The following is a 17,084-nucleotide window of genomic DNA, read 5'->3' on the forward strand; positions in this document are numbered from 1 at the left end:
AGAGTGCTAAACTCTAAAGTATTCATATTTTGAAATTCAATATTTAATATTTAAAATATTTAAATATTAAATTATTTCAATATTTAAAATTCAATGTTCAATTTAAGATTCAATATTCATATTCATAAAAAATACGAGAAGCAAATGTGTAAAAGTATTAATTTGTTAATTATCAGAGGTAGATACATAGCTCTTATATTAATATATGTGTTTTTCTGTATATTTGAACATGTGTTAACACCTCCTTCTTGTTATGTTTAATGCTATATGAAGCCCTGGGATTTTCTGTGGAAACATCCCCATTTAAATAATTTGTTGGGAGCCGTGGGAGACTGAGATTGATTGTGCTTCCAGTTCTTTTCTCCCTGCATCCACACCCTCCCCGGGTCTCTGTGGAGGCAGAGGTGCTTTCCCAACCTTTGGTGTGTGCTTCAGCTATATGACCTGCCCTGACCAATCAGATGAGACACAAGTGATAGTTCATGAGTAGAGCTCTCAGAATTATTGAGCACAAGAAACTCCATTGTGTTTATGGAAATATTACGGGAGTGAAAGCAAATATAAGCCAGCTAACCGAACATACGTGCTGCAAGAGGCTGCCTGATGACCATTTTGAAGTGGTAGCCTGGGGCCGGAAAGCACCTTCACTGTTTCTTGTGTATTCTCAGTGACTGTAAGGTGATGGCCACATGTGAGAGGTCTCTCGATTAGAAACTCTGACCTGTTAATAGACAACTCTGAGTGAGACCTTTATCTTCTTTGAGCTGTACGTCCTCACAAGGAAATGTATGTGGAATATGGTTACTTGTTGGGCTACAGTTACTGAAGGGTGTTTAACATTTGCAAGATAAGGTCAACTATGAGCATTAAGTTGACCTCTTGTGTCTCCCCCATGCCTCATGCCGAGGCCATTTTACTTTTTGATATTTTTTCTTAAAGATTTTATTTATTTGTTCATGAGAGACAGAGAGAGGTAAAGATGCAAGGAGAGGGAGAAGCAGGCTCCATGCAGGGAGTCCGATGTGGGACTCCGTCCTAGGACCCCGGAATCATGCTCTGAGCTGAAGACACTCAATCACTGAGCCACCCAGGCATTCCCCATTTTATTTTTATTAGCACTTTCACCAAAGGTAGAGGGGCCAGGAGTAAGGGGAGAAATTCAAACTGTCTGTAATTCAAGTTTGAGGGCAAACATACTAAAAACTACTTCCTATATCAAGATAACTACAAGTTACTTGCCTTTTTTTTTTTTTTAAGATTTTATTTATTCATGAGAGACACACAGAGAGAGGCAGAGACACAGGCAGAGGCAGAAGCAGTCTCCCTGCAGGGAGCACAATGCAGGACTCGATCCCAGGACCCCGGGGTCATGGCCTGAGTGGAAGGCAGACACTCAACCACTGAGCCCCCAGGTGCCCCTACTTTTTTCCTCTTTCAACACATTGTTCTCCTCTCCTGTTAGAAAAGTTTGACATAAAATAATGTGAAAGCTCACGCACTTGCAAGGCTTGATATTTCTTCTTGTCTCCACCCTGTATCTCTGTATCTCTGTAACTCTGTTTCCTGCTTCCTTCGAGGTCGGTGGTGAGCTCACCCTGAAATGCCACAGTGAGACGACTGGCTGGATTCCAGGGGTTGGTAAACAAATGGGTTCTGATAAAAACCTCTGAGTCCTATACTTTACTCCAATTAGCCAAAGAAAGCACCTGATTTTCTTCTTTAGGGCTAATTCTATCCTTTTGTTAATAATTTCTATGATTCTTAAGAAGTAGCTATATTTGTTCTTCTGATTATGCAAGGAATACATTATTTTTAAAATTTATATATTTATTATTTATTTATTTATTTATTTATTTATTTATTTATTTATTTATTTAATTTATGAGAGAGAGGGGGCTGGGGCAAGAGCGGAGGGGGAGGGACACCATGCTGAGCCCCGAGTCCCACAAGGGCCTTGATCCCACAAACCCAAGATCATGACCTGAGCTGAAATCAAGAGTCGTGTGCTTAACCGACTGAGCCACCCAGTCTCCCCAGTAATACATTTTTATGGCATAAATTACATTCCAAAGGAGTATGAAAATTTCCCACTAGCATTTTTTAGTATATGTGTTTCTCTTTTAAATTTTATCTTGTCTCTCTTGTTCAGGAAAATATCCCTGTCTTATTAAATGCTCTCTTCAGCTGAGTATAGCACTAAAAGTTAAATGCAAGAGAAGACTACAGATTTTAGTAGAACACTAAATTGTGGAAAAGTTGATATTTGGGGTATGTCTGAATACTTCTATTTGGGTAAGATTTACACGAAACCTTTTTGGTTTCCCTTAGCTATGGGAATAGTGGGTGAGAGGGTGAGGATACAGTTTCTCAGTAGTTTTGATCTTTGATTCCATCTGCAGTTTGGAGGCCTTTGTGAAAGGGATGAGGCCAGTGTGCTTTGCAGAGGGTTGTTGGCCTGGGTGACCTGACCAAACACACTGTGTTTCACTGGAACAAACCTACCTACAAACAGCATGCTGTGTTAAGCTGCTGATTGATTAAACAAATGCATTCAGAAACCTGAAATAAGTCCAAAAACTGCTCTGCTAAAGTCAGTCCTAGTCATGATTAGAATGAAGAGGCATTAAATACATGTTTTGGCTAGTAGAAGCCTTAGCTTCAGGGTGAGGCCCCATTTGGCGTCTTCCACCTGATTCAAGAGTGCTGAGCGAACATTTAAATCTGTTCTACCTTCTTCAACTCTGTTCTCCCCTCTCCTGCCATCCCCCACAAATCCTCCATGTAGACAGAGAACGGTGACAATGTAATTATGTGAAGTCAGTCACCACAGCGCGGGGAGGTGAAATTAGCAAGGGGATGGGACTTGATTACAAAAATAACTATTTATTTATAAAGATTTTATTTATTTATTCATGAGAGACACAGAGGCAGAGACACAGGCAGAGGGAGAAGCAGGGTCCATGCAGGGAGCCCGATGTGGGACTCGATCCCGGGTCTCCAGGATCATGCCCTGGGCCGAAGGCAGCACTAAACTGCTAAGCCACCCAGGCTGCTCCAAAAATAACTTTAATGTGGAGAATATTTCCTAAGTTTCCTAATGTATAGGGTGGTTGACTTATCCTTGGAAACAGGAACTTAGAGAAGCAGTTTCTAATAAGCCATTTACTTTTTCACTGATGGAGTAATGGAGGGGACAGGCTGTGGTCCTTACAATGTAGCATTAGATTTTATATATTTTAAATTGAGCTTTCCACTTTCAGTAGTATAGAACTTTATGAAATGTAGACATAGTACTTCAAGGTTAGAGGGATGTGGCCAGGAGGTTTTCTGGCTCAAGTCCCCTGAGGGAACATCTATGTCAGAGTGGCAACTATGCAGTATAGTTAACATTACTTTCCTGCCTGCGTCCAAGGTGGACAAACACCACCTATCAGGCACGATTGTCAAACTCTACTCAGACATGCCCTCATGATCTTGCTCATCACATAATCTTTCCCACCTGTCAAATTATTAAAATAAGCATCTGGATTAAAACCACTTGTCATTCTTGATTTAGGTGATTTACCTTAATACATTGTTTGGCTCTTATTTCTTAGTATCCCAGACTCTGGTGCGGGACAAGTGATTCAAGTTCATCAAGTTACTAGAAGTTAAATAAATGAACCCAAAGGTAGGTAGGTAGGTAGATAGATAAGTAGGTATGATTTTCACTGGAGGCGATTTCTCCCTACCAATAGGATGTGCTCCCTTCTTGACATTAGAACCTTTAAGAAAGTGGTTTAATGAATATAGAATGAAAGCAATAAGAGATAAAGAATTTTAAAGGCTTTTCTGACCATGTGAAATCTTTTTTTTTTTTTCTCTTGATTACATGGATTAGAAAATGTTTCCCTTTTGGGTGACACCAAATGGGGCCATGAACCTCTGTCTCATTGATTCCCTTTCTGGCATCCTGGGCCCATGTTTTTCAACTGGGAGTACCTGGAGGTAGGCCAGGTAACACAAAAGTGGTGACACTTGGTATCAGGTGTTTTTTTAGGATTTGGGAATGAGGCAAGAGGAATAAATACTGTATGTAGTAAATGTGTATGTTTTTTATATCTGCTAACATATGAAATCTTTTTATTTTTTTTGAAATCTTTTTAAAATTAATATTTAATTTACATATTATAAAATTTATCCTTTTAAAGTAGTTCAGTAGTTTCAATATATTTACAAAATTGTGTAGTCATTACCACTATCTTATTCCAGAATACTTTTATCACCCCAAAATGAAAAACTGTACACATTAGTAATCACTCCTCATTCCTACTATCTCCAGCTTCTGGCACCTATTCATCTTCTCCTCTTTATGGATCAGCCTATTCTGGACATTTCATATAAATGAAACCATACAATATGTGACCTTTTCTGTCCAGTTTCTTTCACTTAGCATAATATTTTCAAGGTATATCCATGTTGTAACATGTGTCAGTACTTTATTCCTTTTTATGATTGGATGATAGTCCATTTCATGAATATAATATATTCTGTAGTTGGTGGACACTTGGCTGGTCTCACTTTTGGCTGTTATAAATATTGCTATTATGTACATTCAGCTAAAAGTTTTTGTGTGGACATGTGTCTTCTGTTCCCTTGGGTCTGTCTCTAGGACTGGAATTGTATGTTTAACTTTTTTGAGGAACTGTTAAACTATTTTCCAAAGCAGCTACATCAGTTTACAGTTTCACCAGCAATGCATAAAAGTTCCATTTTCTCCAAACCCTGACCAACACTTGGTACTATTTTTCTTTTAAATTATAACTATCTGAAAGGACATGAAATGGTACCTCACTGTGGTTTTGATTTGAATTTCTCTTGTAATCAGTGAGGTTGAACATTTTTGCATGTGCATTTTGCCCATTTGTATATCTTCACTGCAGAAATGTCTAGCCCAATTTTTAATTATTTATCCTTTTATTGTTGAGTTGCAAGAGTTTATGTTCTAGATACTAATCTTTGTCAGATACTCGATTTGCAGATATTTTGTCCTAACGTGTGTTGTCTTTTCACTTAAAAAAAAAAAGATTTTATTTATTTATTCATGAGAGACACAGAAAGAGGTAGAGACACAGGTAGAGGGAGAAGCCCGACATGGGACTCAATCCTGGGTCTACAGGATCATGCCCCAGGCCGAAGGTGGTGCTAAACTGCTGAGCCACCCAGGCTGCTCATCTTTGCAGTTTCTTGATGGTGTTCTTTGAAGCATAGAAATTTCTTATTTTAATGAAGTTTACTGTATTTCTGCCTTTGGCTGCTTCTGTTTTAGGGGTCATATCTAAAAAAATCTTTGGATCCAAAGTCATGAAGAATTATGCCTTTGTTTTATTTTAAGAGTGTTAGAATTTTGCATTTAGAACTTTGATCCATTTTGAGTTAATTGATGGATATGGTGTGAAGCAGGGGGTCCAGATTTATCTTTTTGTACATAGATATCGTTTTCCCAACACCATTTATTAAAAACACTGATTTCCATCATTTAATTTTTTTTGGCACTCTGTTGGAATTCTGTACTATCAATTCTGTTTCATTAATTTATATGTCTATCCCATATCAGTACCACACAGACAGACTTTATTACGATAGCTAGTACATTTTGAAATCAGGATGTGTGAGTATTCCAACTTTTTGTCCTTTTTCAGAATTGTTTTGGTTATTTTGGATCCCTTGCATTTTCATATGAATTTTAGAATTAGCTTATCAGGTTCCAGAAAAGCAGAAAGGCAGTTGAAATTCTGATAGAGATTGAATTGAATTGAATCTCTAGATCTATCTATTGCCATCTTAATGATGTTAGTTCCCCAAGGATTTGAACATGAGATGTCATTCCATTTATTTAAGTCCTCTTAATTAATTAATTAATTAATTAATTAAATTTATTTCAGTAACTTTGATAGTTTTCAAAGGATGCATTTGCACTTCAGTAGTTAAATGTGTTACTAAGTATTTTATTGTTTTTGAGGCTGTTATAATGAGGAATTGCTTTCTTAATTGTGTGTTCACATTGTTCCTTCCTGGTATATAGAAATACAACTGCTTTTTGTATTGTATATATATATATTGTATATATATGGATATGGATATATACACAAAATATAAATTATATATTTAATATATTGAAAATAATATACATATATTTATATACACATAGAAATATATATACAAATATGTATCTTATATATACATATATGAGATATATATCTGATAGCCTACTTTCTTGCCAAATATGTTTATTTGCTCTAAGAGATTCATTTTTTGATGGATTCCTTAGAATTTCAATATACACACTCATATTGTCTGTAAATAGGCTTTTTCTATTCCTCTGTTCCTCTAGTACTGCCTTCTTTTGGATTTAATAGGTATTTTCTAGTATAGAAAATTTTTATTTCCTAGTCATTTCCTTTACTATTTATTTTTCAGTTATTTTCTTACTGAGTATCCTGGTGATTATAATGTAACTTCTAACAATATAGTTCAGTTTAATACCAACTGAATTACAGCAATATATAAAAAGTTTCCCCCTGTATAGCTCCATTCTGTCACTCCTATGCTTTCTCATACACATTATACCTGTATATATTGTATGCTCATCAACACCCAGATATATAATTATTGCTTTATTTACCTATGTAGTTACCTTTACTGGTGCTTTTTATTTTTTTGTACAGGTTCAAGTTATTATGCAGTGTCCTTGCATTTCAGCCTGAAGGACTTTCTTAGCATTTCCTGTAGAGCAGATGTGTTAGCAACAAATTCTCTTAGCTTTTGTTAGCTGGGAAATAGCTTAACTTCTTCATATTTGAAGGATAATTTTGCCAGATGTAGAATTCTTATCAGGCAGGTGTTTTTCTTTCAGTACTTTCAGTTTTGTTTTGTTTTATTTTTCTGTACTGTGTCATCTCATTCATTGCCTTTGGCCTTCACAATTTCTGATGAAAATTCAGCTGTTAAGCTCATTGAGAATTCCTTGTATGTGATGAATATTTTCTCATTCATTGCTTTTTAAGGTTCTGTTTTTGCCTTTGTCTTTTGGTAGTTTGGTTATGATGTGTCAAATCTTTTAAGTTTTTTAGTTTACCTGGATTTTGTTGAGTTTCTCAGTTGTGTAGATTAATGTTTTTCATCAAATTTTGAGAAGTTTTCAGACATTTTTTTAAATACTCTTTTTTTTTTTTTTTAGACAGAGAGAGAACATGCACATGAGTGGGGGTGGGAAGGGGCAGAGTGACAGGAAGAGAGAAAAATCTTAAGCAGGCTCCATACCCAGTGTAGCACTCAATGTAGGGCTCAATCTCATGACCTAGAGAGCAGACCTGAGATGAAATCAAGTTTGATGTTTAACCAACTGGGCCACCCAGGTGCCTCTCTTTAAATATTCCTTCTGCCTTTTTTCTCTCTCCGGTCCTTCTGGGACTCTGTTATGCATATATTCATAGTCTTGAGGATGCCCCACAGGTCTCTGAGCCTCTGTTCATTTTTCTTCATTGTCCACTCCCCCCATTCCTGAGACTAGATAATCTTCATCAACATATCTTTAAATATGCTGATTCTTTCTTCTCTCTGCTCAAATCTGATGTTGAGCCTCTCTAGAGAATTTTTTTGTTTCAGTTATTATGTTTTCCAACTCTCAAATTCTTACTTGGTTTATATATGTACATAAAATTACTGTCTTCTTTATTGAAATTCTCTACTTGATGAGACAGTTTTCATTCTTTCAGTTATTTATATGTGATTTCTGTTCTTTGAACATATTTAAATTAGTTGATTTATAATCTGTCTAGTATATGCAACATGTGGTTTTCCTAATGACAGCTATTGGCTGCTCTCTGTGCTAAGTCCTTACATGCAGTTGTGTGGCTTTATCTGGCCATCAGAGCTGTGATCCCATGGGAAGTGCTTATACCTATATAAAATGTAAATGTCCTCTCTCTTTATACTGCATGCTAAGGACGAAGGGTCAAAAATATGGAGGTTACGCCTTACAATTCATCAAATTACATAGTCTATTTCACGACTTATGACCACTAATATTTTACCTAAGGTTGCTCTCATGAAGTCTCAAGAACTGATTAACTCTCCATCTGACAAACCTTTGTAGCTAAAAGACATTGGGGGCCATCTACATAAATAATAAGATCACTCTAGCCTGTGAGATTTAAATCATACATGAACTTTTACCAATAAAAGTTTCTTTATCTCACTGGGTGCAAATATACAATCCAGAAAGACTCTACACCTACTTTTTATTTAAATCCACCTTTTTTTTTTCAGGGATCCTGGGTGCCTCTGCAGTTTAGCGTCTGCCTTCAGCCCAGGGCATGATCCTGGAGTCCGGGGATCGAGTCCCATATCGGGTTCTCTGCATGGAGCCTGCTTCTCCCTCTGCCTATGTCTCTGCCTCTCTCTCTCTCTCTCTCTGTGTCTCTCATGAATAAATAAATAAAACCTTTTAAAAAAGAGTTGCCTGCTTTAAAATAAATAAATATAAATAAATCTGCCCTTTTTTTCAAATGAGAGTCTCTTGGTTTTAAAATCCTCCCTGAGAATTTTGTCTCACAACTGACCGTTTGATTATAAGATTCCAGAATGTACTAAGCCCTATTCAGTAGACAACTCTCACTCTATCAAAAACCTGCAGACCCACAGTAGGCATATTTCCTCACCCACTTTCACCATCTGCTAGTACTTTGACCAACAGAAAGCAAACAGCCCAGGGCCACCTAGGGAAACACAGACTGAGATTACCTCAAATCATGGTAAACAGATGTAATTGGCCCAGTGAGCTTTGAACCCCAAAATTGCACCACACACAGACATGGTCTGAGCATTGCCAGAGGTTACAACACACACATTCTTGGCACCATTGTTCTAATTGACTCAGACCAGCTGAACGTCTTAAACTGAATGATAAATTAATTATAACAATGCAAGGAATAATGCTCTTCAGTTTAGGGATTAAAATGTTTCTCTAGCTACTAATACCTCCTAAAAAAGAAACTGTCTATATAAATGATTTTCGAAGCTACAATCCTACTTTCCTGTCCCACAACACAAGCCATCCCACATCTGTTGAGCAGTGTGTACTGGCCACCAAATGCAGGATTGTGAGGATGGAAGATGAGTCAGTAGGCTAGCAAGTTGGGAAGGACTGAGAACCTGGGAGGGGTTGACCCTGGACATGGAAATTAGGATGAAAATGGGCCAGGATGAGCGGAACAGGTAAAGGGTATAGTTTGATTGCCCTGTAGCTGCCTGAGCCCATGAAGAGTTGCAGAGGACCTTCTAAATCAAGCCTAATCCCACTGTTCACTTGTTTCCAGCACTGGAAATGGAAGTTTTGAATTTCACTTGACTCCAGGGAGATCTGGAACTGCTCCAGGAATATTTGTGTTGGATGCTATGAAAGAGAATAGGGAAGTCATTTTGGGATGTGTAAATACAATTGTGCAAGGACAAGGTACGTTTGTGTTTCTGTCTTCAAAGTTTACTTTTAAGTTTTATGAGAAGTTATGTCAGAGATATAAAACAATTTTTTTGTGTGGTGGCTAAATAGAAACTATCAAGGAAAGAAATACAGTTGGACCTTGTGGACATAAAAGATAGAATGTGACTTTTAGAGTAGCTCGCCCTACCTAAACTGAGCCTTAGTCAGCCAGCAGGGTAAACAGAAGTTTTCAGGGAAAATAGTTCTAGGCTGGAAGTATCTTTGCTAATTCCAAATTCAGATACAGTTGACCCTTGAACAATAGGGAGGTCCATTGCAGGTCTACTTATATGCAGATTTGGGTTTTTTCTTTTTTTATCAATACGATACAGTACTATAAATGTTTTTTCTCTTCCTTGACTTTCTTAACATTTTCTTTTCTCTAGCTTACTTTATTAAAGAATACAACATATGAAAAGAATGTAAAGTATGTGTCATTTGACTGTTAATGTTAATAGTAAGGCTTCTAATCAACAGACTATTCATAGTTAAGTTTTGGGTGAATCAAAAATTAGACATGACTGCCCAGGGCATCAGCACCCTTAACCCCCCTGTTGTTCCAGGGTCAACTGTAATTTCTTTCTGCTGGAGATGTTTTCTTTTTGTGGTTAACAAAAGAGTACCCATTTGTATTCATCAGAGTTCTCCCCAAGAAACAGAACCAATAGATGTGTGTGTGTACACAAAATCACACTATTATTTTTGTATATATATTTTGTATACATATCATATATATACAAAAATAACCCTCTGTATACTAAAGAAAGAAAATACGCAAGAAGAGTTATTTTAAGAAATTGGCTCATGTAATTTTAGAGTCTGGCAAGCCCCTACAGGGCAGGTAGGCAGGATGAAGACCCAGGGAAGAGTTGATGTTGGAGCTTGTAGTCCGAGGGCAGTCTAGAGCCAGAATTCCCCCTTCCTTGGGGGACCTTCCATCTTTTCTCTCTTAAGATTTAAACTTGTGGAGAGTAATTTGCTTTTTTCAAAGTCTACTGATTTAAATATTAATCTAAAAAATACCTTCACAGAGACATTTAAACTGGTGTTTGACGAAATATCTGGACACCATGGCCTAACCAAATTGATCCGTAAAATTAACCATCCTACTTAGTACCTTTGCTTTGGAAATAAGAATTTAACTGTGTACTTTGACTTCAAGAGTTGAACTAGAACAAGAACAGAACTTGGCATGCTGTGGGAGCCAGTGACTGTGGGAAGCCTTCATGGGACTTCAGGAAATTTCATTTTATTGCTTTAATTTATGGAAGCTTTGTGTCTCTTAATTACATTGTCATTGAAAACTTTCCTTCTGGTCTGTCCAATTTAAAACTTTTGATGAGGAGTTAGAAGAGAAATAAGACATAATGAAAATGATGGAGCCAGGGAAATCTCCCTAATTCCCACATTTCATTAGCATGCTTTGCATTTTGAGAGCACTCTGCACATCTCTTCTTATTTCACCAGTGCCAAACCATACAGAAACAGAAGGGCTGTCAAGGAAGAGCAGAGAGTGGGTGGTGTGCTGGAGCAAACAGAGAATCCCACAAGGGAGTATGTATTCAGGTTAGCTGGAGGCCCCCACATTTTCGAGAGCCAATAGCACAGACTGTCCCAACTCATCATTTCAGAGCAATGTTAGCTGGAAGAGGAATTTCTGGCCATGGTTTTCGAAATAAAAATCACCTACTGCATGACTTAGTGCATTTGTTGATCATTATTAAATATTTTGAAACATCTTTTCATCATCGGAAGTTAGTTTGTCCATTTCTTCCCTAAAACTTGTTGTAAGAAAAGAAAAGGAAAAAAAGGTGTTATTTTGCCAAAATTAGAAGGGTTAGGCAAGAATCCTCCATTTAACAATTTTTTTAAAAGATTCTGTTTATTTATTCATGAGAGACAGAGGCTGAGGGAGAAACAGGCTCCCCGCAGGGAGCCTGATGCAGGACTTGGTCCCAGGACCCCAGGATCACGCCTTGAGCCGAAAGCAGACGCTCAACCACTGAACCATCCAGGTGCCCCATTTAACAATTTAGAGGACTTCATTTCTTGGTGCGTTTCTTCTAAAAAGAACAAAGCACTTTTTTGTTTTTGCATTTACTATCTCTTTTGTTCCCACTCCTGGTTTCTGCCGAAACAGAGGCTCGGCCGAGTTAAGTAATAACTGTCTGGCCTTGACTCCTGAGAAGGTCTCCTCTGAATCCAGTGTCCTCTAAGGATGGCTTCTCCGGGATGGCTGCTTATTCCTAGTCTCTTGGAACCATGGGAGCTCTCCAGGCTCTCCAGGGTGCTCTGCAGGGTACTACAGGGGACATGTGCGGTGACAAACAGGCAGGGCCAGGGGAGGATCTCAGGGGGAGGAGGGGCAGGGTAGCAGTGGGGCTTGCTCACCTGAGCAGCTGGTCCAACCGACCCGAGAGGAGAGAGGAGCCCATGCTGAGCTCCTGCAGACAAGTGAAGCAGCCCATCTGGGCCAGGAAGCAACGGAAGTTGTCCTCACCATCCACAGAGGGCCGCCTGGAGTCCCCGTGCACGTAGTACAGCCGCAGGCTGGCCAGGTGCTGGAAGCGGGCCACATGTGGGATGATAACAGACAGGCCACGTAGACCCAAGCAGCCCGCGTCCAGCAGCTGCAGCAAAGCCACAGTGTTGAGCATGGGCAGGTCCTCCAACGCAGATTAAAAAAAAAAAAAATGTGTATGTAGGACGGAGATTTTCCCTTGTATGTCTCACATTCACCTAAAGCACAGAATACCCCAAAAGCAAAGATAGTGCTCTCTCCTGCAGGACACTGAAACTGTGAGAGTCAGGGGACCTAATTACAGCATGTTATCTGAGCTGGCGTTGGAGGAAGGTGAAAGCGTGGTCTGGAACACAGATGGAGAATAAGTGACAATAAAGAAACATCTTAAAGTGGTGATGGGGTATGTTGGGAAGTTCATGTAGAATAGCTTCACAGTCTTCTGAGAGGGGGGTAAGTAGACAATACAAAGATGGTGAAAAAATGACCATGAGCTTGAGATGAAGCATGGTTGGAACTGGCCACTGTAGCTGAGAAATGAGAAATGAAGAAAGGGATTGCCAAGCAGCTGGGCCCAGGAAGCAGGCACTGTGGTTCTCCAGGAGCGTGTGACTACCCAGGAGTAGGAGCAAGAGGACATGATAAACAGAGGAGGTCGAAAGGTAGCTAAGCCCAGAGTTGACAAGCTTGAGTGCAAGTGCTGACCATGAGTTCTAGGCAAGATGGAGAGACAAGGAGACCAGTTGTGAATATGGAAGAGGATTGAGGAGTTAAAGTCATGGGAGGAGCCCTGTGAGAAATAGGCTGAATACTCTTTGTCCATGGAATTCCTTTGTGCATCGGTCATCGCCATTAATCCTTATGAATTTGCCTTCCCTGAACGCTTTTTGGTTTCCCTTCTACTGAAATGTTCTCCTCCTTCGGGTTCAGGTCAAGTCTTGCCTGCTCCAAGACATTCTCTTTGCTATTCCTAGTTTTGTCGGCATCCTTTCTCAAACCTCCCTCAGAACTTCTTCTGGGGCAGCCCCGGTGGTGCAGCGGTTTAGTGCTGCCTGCAGCCCGGGGTGTGATCCTAAGACCCTGGATCGAGTCCCACGTCGGGCTCCCTGCATGGAGCCTGCTTCTCTCTGCCTGTGTCTCTGCCTCTCTTTCGCTCTCTCTGAATGAATAAATAAATAAATAAATCTTAAAAAAAAAAAAAAAAACTTTTTCTGGGACATTTAAATTACTTCAGAATTCTAGTCATCAATTTTACCCATTGTATACATCTTATCTCCTTGTGAAGACTGGCAACTTGTCCTGGTGTAAGAATTGAGTCATATGCTACTTTTATTTTTCTAACATGAGAAAATGCAATTTAAACACAACCGTGCTTAATATAAAAAAAAAAGTATTGGTTGATTATCCAGTGAATGGCGTTACCACCATATACTTATTTTGTCAGATTTTTTTTCTATTTGAGAATTTGCAACATACTGACCTGATCACTCATGAGAAGTTCAGAATATCTGTCAAATAATTCTTACTTCCAATGTTAATTGTCTCTATGAACCACTTGATTCCAACAAAATGCTCACGGAAGAGAGGATCCCAAGCACTTATTTTAAATTATTAAATTATGATAGAATCAAAAGAACTAAAACTCTCTCTAGATATTTTATATTCCCTTGAATTAAGAGTAGAGCAGCTTTGTGCTTTGTTTTTAATATGTAACAAAGTGACTTGTATCTAGCACAACAGATAAATACACGGTGACTTGTATCTAGCAACAAATAAATATTGAATGATAGAGTATGATAGAGTATGATGAACATTTAGTGTAATGAATAGACGATGACTTTTCTGCATGGACCAAAATTGCTACCAACAGGTCAGCCCTACCTCTAACTAGCTGATGACCTTGGACAAGGCACTTCCTCTTTCTCCTTCAATTTCCTCCCACCCATGAGATGCTTGAGTGGACTTTAGGCTCAAGCAGTGTAGGGCTGACTGTAGGAACCCCGGCCACCAGCTCTTCTGCGTGGCTACATTGTGGCCTTCCACTAGTGGGCGCCATTGAGCAGACTTCAGAGCCTCTGCCCTCCAGAGCGGCCCACACAGCATTTCCCATCTTCACTGACGCATTTGGATCTGAAATGATGTATGATTATGAAAGTCATTGGCATAATTCGATTCCATCAGCTATTCTTAAGGTCTTCCCTGGCCCTCTGGTTTTGAGTCATGCCACACTGGAAGCTTGCAGTTTTGCCTTCGGAGCCTGTTGCCATCGAAACAGTTCATCCTCTATGGAAAATGCTGAACTTCATAGTGCTTTGCTCTTCCTCTTCATAGGCAATTAATCTCTTTCTGCATATTGAAGACAGGCATCAACCTCCCTGAGCTCGTGGCCTAAATTTCGTGGGCAAAACCTTAGAGATGACTTAAGATGTAGAGGTTCAGAGCAGAGGGAAAGTTTAGGAATCATTCTAGTCAAATCCTCTTGTTTTACGGAAGAAAAGTCAGGTCCAGAGAGGCGAAGTGATTGGTGGAAAACCACCCTGCCCTTCAGGGTATAAGGCAGGGCTGGAACCCGGGGACAATTCTGAACCAGAAGTAGAACCATGACTGCGTGGTTCCTCTTACCTTTCATTACCTGCCCTTTCAGACACCCTCGATGATGTGGAAGGTATGTGAGCTGCAGCTTGCATTAGTCTGGTTTTGTATAAACGTCCTTCATTTTGCCTTTATTGGCAGCTCATTATATGCCAAGTGCTGGGCTGAGCTCCCAAAACACGTTATGTCTCTAATCCCAGGCCATGCAATCTAGGCTCGCAAGGATGGTCTCTGAAGCCTGCCACCTCTGAAGTCCCAGCTCCGCTTCTCAAGAGCCATGTGGGTTAGGGCAAGTGATATACGCTCCCTGTGCCTCATTTTCCTCTGCTGAATCTGGGAATGATAATAGAACCTCCTTCTATTTAGTGAGATAAAGCACACAAGCTACTTAGCAGAGGACCTGGCCTGTGGGAAGCACTCCAGAAATGTTAGCTATTGTTTTTATCATTTTTAATCATTAGTGTCCTTCACACTGATATTCAACACAAGAACTATCTATGTACTTTCACATTTATCATGTAAATGGAGTTTTAAAAGTGTGTACATAGCTGTCAATGTGTTAATAACTGTATATGTTTCTCCATCATATAAATAATGTCACTGTGAAATGAATAAATAAATAAAACCAAAGTGGTATAATTATCCTAAAAGAAAATAAAGCTATGATAGGGGCACCTGTGTGGCTCAATTAGTAAAGCGCCCGACTCTTGGTTTTGGCTCAGGTCATAATCTCGGGGTCCTGAGACCAAGCCCCACATTGGGTCCATGCTCAGCTCAGACTCTGCTCTTCCCTTGCCTTCTGCTCCTCCTCCAGCTTGCACGCTCTCTCCAAATAAATATACATACATAAAATTTTTAAAACTCTGTGTTAGTCTTCAAGCCCATTTTATTTTCTTGTGATGTCTCTCTTTACCCTCATATTTAAAGAGATCAAAACAAAAACAAGAAAACACTCTCCTTCAAAGGCATTATCACACTTCTTCCTAACGGTCTCCCTCTCTCTATTTTTTCTTTTAAGGATTGGCACTCTGACCCAAAGTCCCTTTTGGCTTTGGATTTTTACACTTTTTGATCAGTAGGAGATAATTATGGTTCACTTTTTTCTTCACAGAAGGGGACAGTGAAAGGCAGTGGAGACTTTGATTCCCCACACTGGTTCATGTGGCGGTGGTAGTGTCTGAACCGTGCATTAGATCCCCATAACAATAGCCCCTCGTGTTTACAAGTTACATAAGTACATAAGTTCCTGCCTTCCAGACAGCCATCAGAGTTAATGCATCACAGTCCGAGGATTCTGCTTGAATTCTTGACAGGCTCATCATTCAAAGCAATCGTTGTGTTTAGTTTGTTGCATTATAAACCTGAAAGCCAGGGTTCTAGATATAAATAGTGTGCACAGTTGGACAACAGCATTGCCATCAGGGTGAGATCACTTCCAGGAAAACGCTGAAATGTAGCAATGGGAATAACATCTGGCCTTTCCACAGTTGCATTTGATTTAGCCTTGGACATCCTACATAAAATAGAGGCTGTATTTATTAATGACTTCAGTTTCCATAAAGGTCACTCATTTTAACTTGAAAAGTAAGACCTCCATAGCTATTTGTCAAACGTACTATGTTTAGGGTATAGATACAAAGCTCATTGGGTTTTATAATTGTTTGCTTGCCTGTTCCTCTCTGGTGTAATCATCCATTCCCACCTTACACCATACCAAAGGAATACAGGCAAAGAGGACCCCAGGGAGCAAAGTTTACCGATTTTTTTGGGGTCGTGGTGGTGGTGATAGACTGGGGAAAAAAGTGTCCATTCAATAAAATAAGCTCAAAATGGAAATCTTTTGTTTCTCGCTTTCCATTTCAGTATCTGGATATCATTTTAGTTTTCCCTGTGTAACAATGAATCTCTCTCTCTCTCTCTCTCTTTCTTTTTCCAGGTTATATGGCCAACCAAAATAAAGCCTCCCTTCCCAGCCTTCTGTGAAGCTAGATGTGAAAGTAACCAGTTCTGTCCAATGAGATATAAGCAGGAATAGTACTTGCAAATTCTGGAAAGTGTTTCTTAAAATGAGCTTGTGAAATCCCTTTTCTTCTTCATCCTGTGTTTGGAATGTGATTCCAACAGCTGGAATTTCAGCAACCATTTTGAACCAGGAATGGCCTTGAAAATGGGAGGTCCGTGTAGTGAAAGCACGGAGTAGAAAGCCTCAGTCTCTGACACCATGGAGGATCTTAATAATCCTGGACAGAGAACTTCCAGATTACTGTAGAAAAATAGTATAAAAACAATAATGTTGAAAAAATAAAAATATACAGTTCAATGATCCATCAAAAGAGAAAGGTCCATTAACTACCAGTTGATCAATTTTTGTAAATATTCCAGTTAGACTTGAGAAAATAATGTATCCTTTGTGGTTTGGATGGAAGAAAATGGTCAGTTTGCTAATCA

The 17,084-nt window shown here is 39.2% G+C and overlaps 1 protein-coding gene across 1 annotated transcript; it reads right to left on the reverse strand.

The window, feature by feature from the left end:
• Positions 1 to 11,420: 11,420 nt before the first annotated feature.
• Positions 11,421 to 12,183, reverse strand: LOC140640890 (leucine-rich repeat-containing protein 14-like). The gene is made up of 2 exons (XM_072840286.1): positions 11,915 to 12,183; positions 11,421 to 11,825 (listed from the first exon to the last, which is right to left on the reverse strand). Exons 1-2 carry the CDS (start codon positions 12,178 to 12,180, stop codon positions 11,624 to 11,626), a joined length of 468 nt encoding a protein of 155 aa, XP_072696387.1. The 5' UTR covers positions 12,181 to 12,183; the 3' UTR covers positions 11,421 to 11,623.
• Positions 12,184 to 17,084: the final 4,901 nt, after the last annotated feature.

This window comes from Canis lupus, chromosome 10, assembly GCF_048164855.1.
Source record: "Canis lupus baileyi chromosome 10, mCanLup2.hap1, whole genome shotgun sequence".
Taxonomy (NCBI): Eukaryota; Metazoa; Chordata; class Mammalia; order Carnivora; family Canidae; genus Canis; species Canis lupus.